The sequence below is a fragment of the Ptychodera flava genome, chromosome 4 (genome assembly GCF_041260155.1).
Source record: "Ptychodera flava strain L36383 chromosome 4, AS_Pfla_20210202, whole genome shotgun sequence".
Taxonomy (NCBI): domain Eukaryota; kingdom Metazoa; phylum Hemichordata; class Enteropneusta; family Ptychoderidae; genus Ptychodera; species Ptychodera flava.
Genome location: NC_091931.1, coordinates 30517230 through 30519788, shown reverse-complemented (window position 1 = coordinate 30519788; position 2559 = coordinate 30517230). Strand labels below are relative to the sequence as shown.

Genomic DNA, 2559 nt, shown 5'->3' with positions numbered 1-2559 from the left:
ATAACGTTGGGTATTGCACAATTACAGGCTGTGAACATTGCTGGGCATATTTCTGGTATGATTTTTGGAATACAGCAAGATACTGTATTTTACAAATAGCGCACAAAACTGCTGGAAATACATCAACAGTTTGAGGTGATTGAGAGTGTGGAACTCTGCACAAATATATAGTAAAAGAGGATTAAAAACAATTGCAATCATCATCCGATTGTTACAATTGTTTAAACACCCATAAACGTGAATCAGTTCAATCGTGTATTAAAATATAGCTTTCCCGACCACTTGAAACTAAGGGTTGGAAAACGTCACCATATTAAACAGAAAAATGAGTTATGAGTTCGTAAGTCATCCGTAATGTATCTGAAACGTTCAAATCGAGCAGAAGGTACCAGAAGTGCGCAACAAACATGACATGGCTCCACAGATGACGGAATTATAGCATGTCAAATCCTTACGCTAACCCCGCTGTTGATAATTAGGTGAGTCTGTGCATGAATATCAGTGAAATTAACACCTAATTCACTCTGAACTTTTGCACATTTATCAGCCGAGTGTGATTCTAATCTGATGTATTGCCCGAATTGAGATTTTGGCCAGAAAATATTCTGACCAAATTCACCAATTGTATATATTCCTTTAATATATGTAGCAACATGTTTTCATATAAAAATACATTGCGAACGGTTCATTTGAAATATTATATAAAAATAATGTATAAATAAATTTAAGCCGTGCACAAATGTGCGGGCTGTTGTGTAACATTGAATGTGGCACATTTGCTGTTTATCATTCGATTTTACACGTAAGTCATTTAACAATGGAACAACCACGGCATTAGTATACCACCAACTATGCTTGCCTACGTTATTGAAGCCCTACAACCACCGCAAAGGTCTTGACGGTGACGTGTGAGAGACACCACAGCTTCATCGATATAGCTCTGTTCAGGCAACACTGCAAGCCACAATCAATTTGTTCACAGACTCGACTACACATCCTTCAGTCAGTCCGACCGGGATTTGCCAATCAACTCCAGTGTGCCATAATGTTCTTCAAACGAAGGCAGTATCAATGCAGAGTTTTGGTCAAAGGCAGGACAGCCAGCGGTAAGACAAACGTTATTCTTCGAATGTTGTACGGACTTTACAACGACAACCACATACCAACCGTCGAGGATCACTACATGCGAAAATATCACCCCTCACGCGGCAATGTTACACTCGAAGTTGTAGACACATCGGAGATGTACTGCAGACGAGCGGAGCAACGTCCAACGACCATGGCCGACGGCAACATTCGGATGTTTGTCTACTCAGTAAACGATTACGCCTCGTTCGACCACGTTCTGCGAAACATCAAAGTCGCCATCGATGATATCTCGGCGTGGATGACACCGGTTATCGTCGTTGGTGCCAAGTGCGACCTGGAAGATGAACGCCAAGTGTTCCCTGAAGACGTCAAGAATCACCTCAGAGTTCTCGGCGTCCAACATTTGGAAGTTTCAGCCAAGAAGAACAAACACATGAACGATCTCGTCAGCATGGTGGTGGATACAGCAATAAAACGGAGACAACTTGCGAAGAAAATGACAAACAGTATCAAGAAACTTCAGTCTTCGAAATGATCTCGATGTTTAAACTCTAATAATGTGACCTAAGCAAAGTCGATGAAAAAGTCTCACTCTTTGAAATTCTGAGCCTTTAAACTTTAACGATATGTCAATGTGTTTACAAAGGAATGTACACATATTTACCAATTTTTATATTCGATATGCCTAATCAATAAGAACGGAATTGATTTTTAAATGATTCGTTTTCTGGAAGTATAAATTTTGGTGTTATAACATGTATTGTGTAGGTCAAATGTTTCCGTTCATGTGCGACGGATGATTATTAACATCCGTTACAAATGAAGCTCGTTGCTTTTTCATTTAAACCCTCCTCTAAACAAATCGTTTGGAGTGCAAGGATCCTAAGGGGAAAATATGATTTGAACTGATCCAAAGTATCCATTAAGATTGATTTTTTGACGCAGAGGATGAAGACTTCTCATTTGCAATAGCGAATTTGTCAACAAACGTTCAAGTCTAGCCACATAAAGCTAAAGGTAAGGATATGTCTTGTCAGGCAAATCTTTCGTACATTTGTTCGAACAGTTAAAATTTTACGATTATTTCGTAAAGGATTTTAAGATGGAAGAGATAGGATTGTTTTGTACCTTTACAAGTGAATTACATCGATCGTTTTACGTTTTACTGTTTTCATTCATATTTCGTTTACTCATTTTTTATAATATGCGAATAAAGTATTTACTTAAAGTTAAATCAAACAACTCTGTCTCTCTCTCTCTATCTCTCTGTGTCGGTCTCTCTCTCTGTCTCTGTCTCTGTCTCTCTCTCTCTCACAAACACACACACTCACACACACACAACACTCGTCTCACACACATCGAAGACAGTATTTATAAATGCTCTTTTCCAGTCACTCAATCCGAAACGGACAGACCGCTCTTTCTAACACTTGTTCCTTTTTACAGCGTTTTATTAAACTTGAATGGGCA

At 38.9% G+C, this 2559-nt stretch overlaps 1 protein-coding gene across 1 annotated transcript; it reads left to right on the top strand.

Annotated features, from left to right (window-relative positions):
* Positions 1–1045: 1045 nt before the first annotated feature.
* LOC139132229 (GTP-binding protein drn-1-like) lies at positions 1046–1624 on the top strand. Its single transcript, XM_070698618.1, has one exon. It carries the CDS (start codon positions 1046–1048, stop codon positions 1622–1624), a length of 579 nt encoding a protein of 192 aa, XP_070554719.1.
* The last annotated feature ends 935 nt before the right edge of the window (positions 1625–2559 follow it).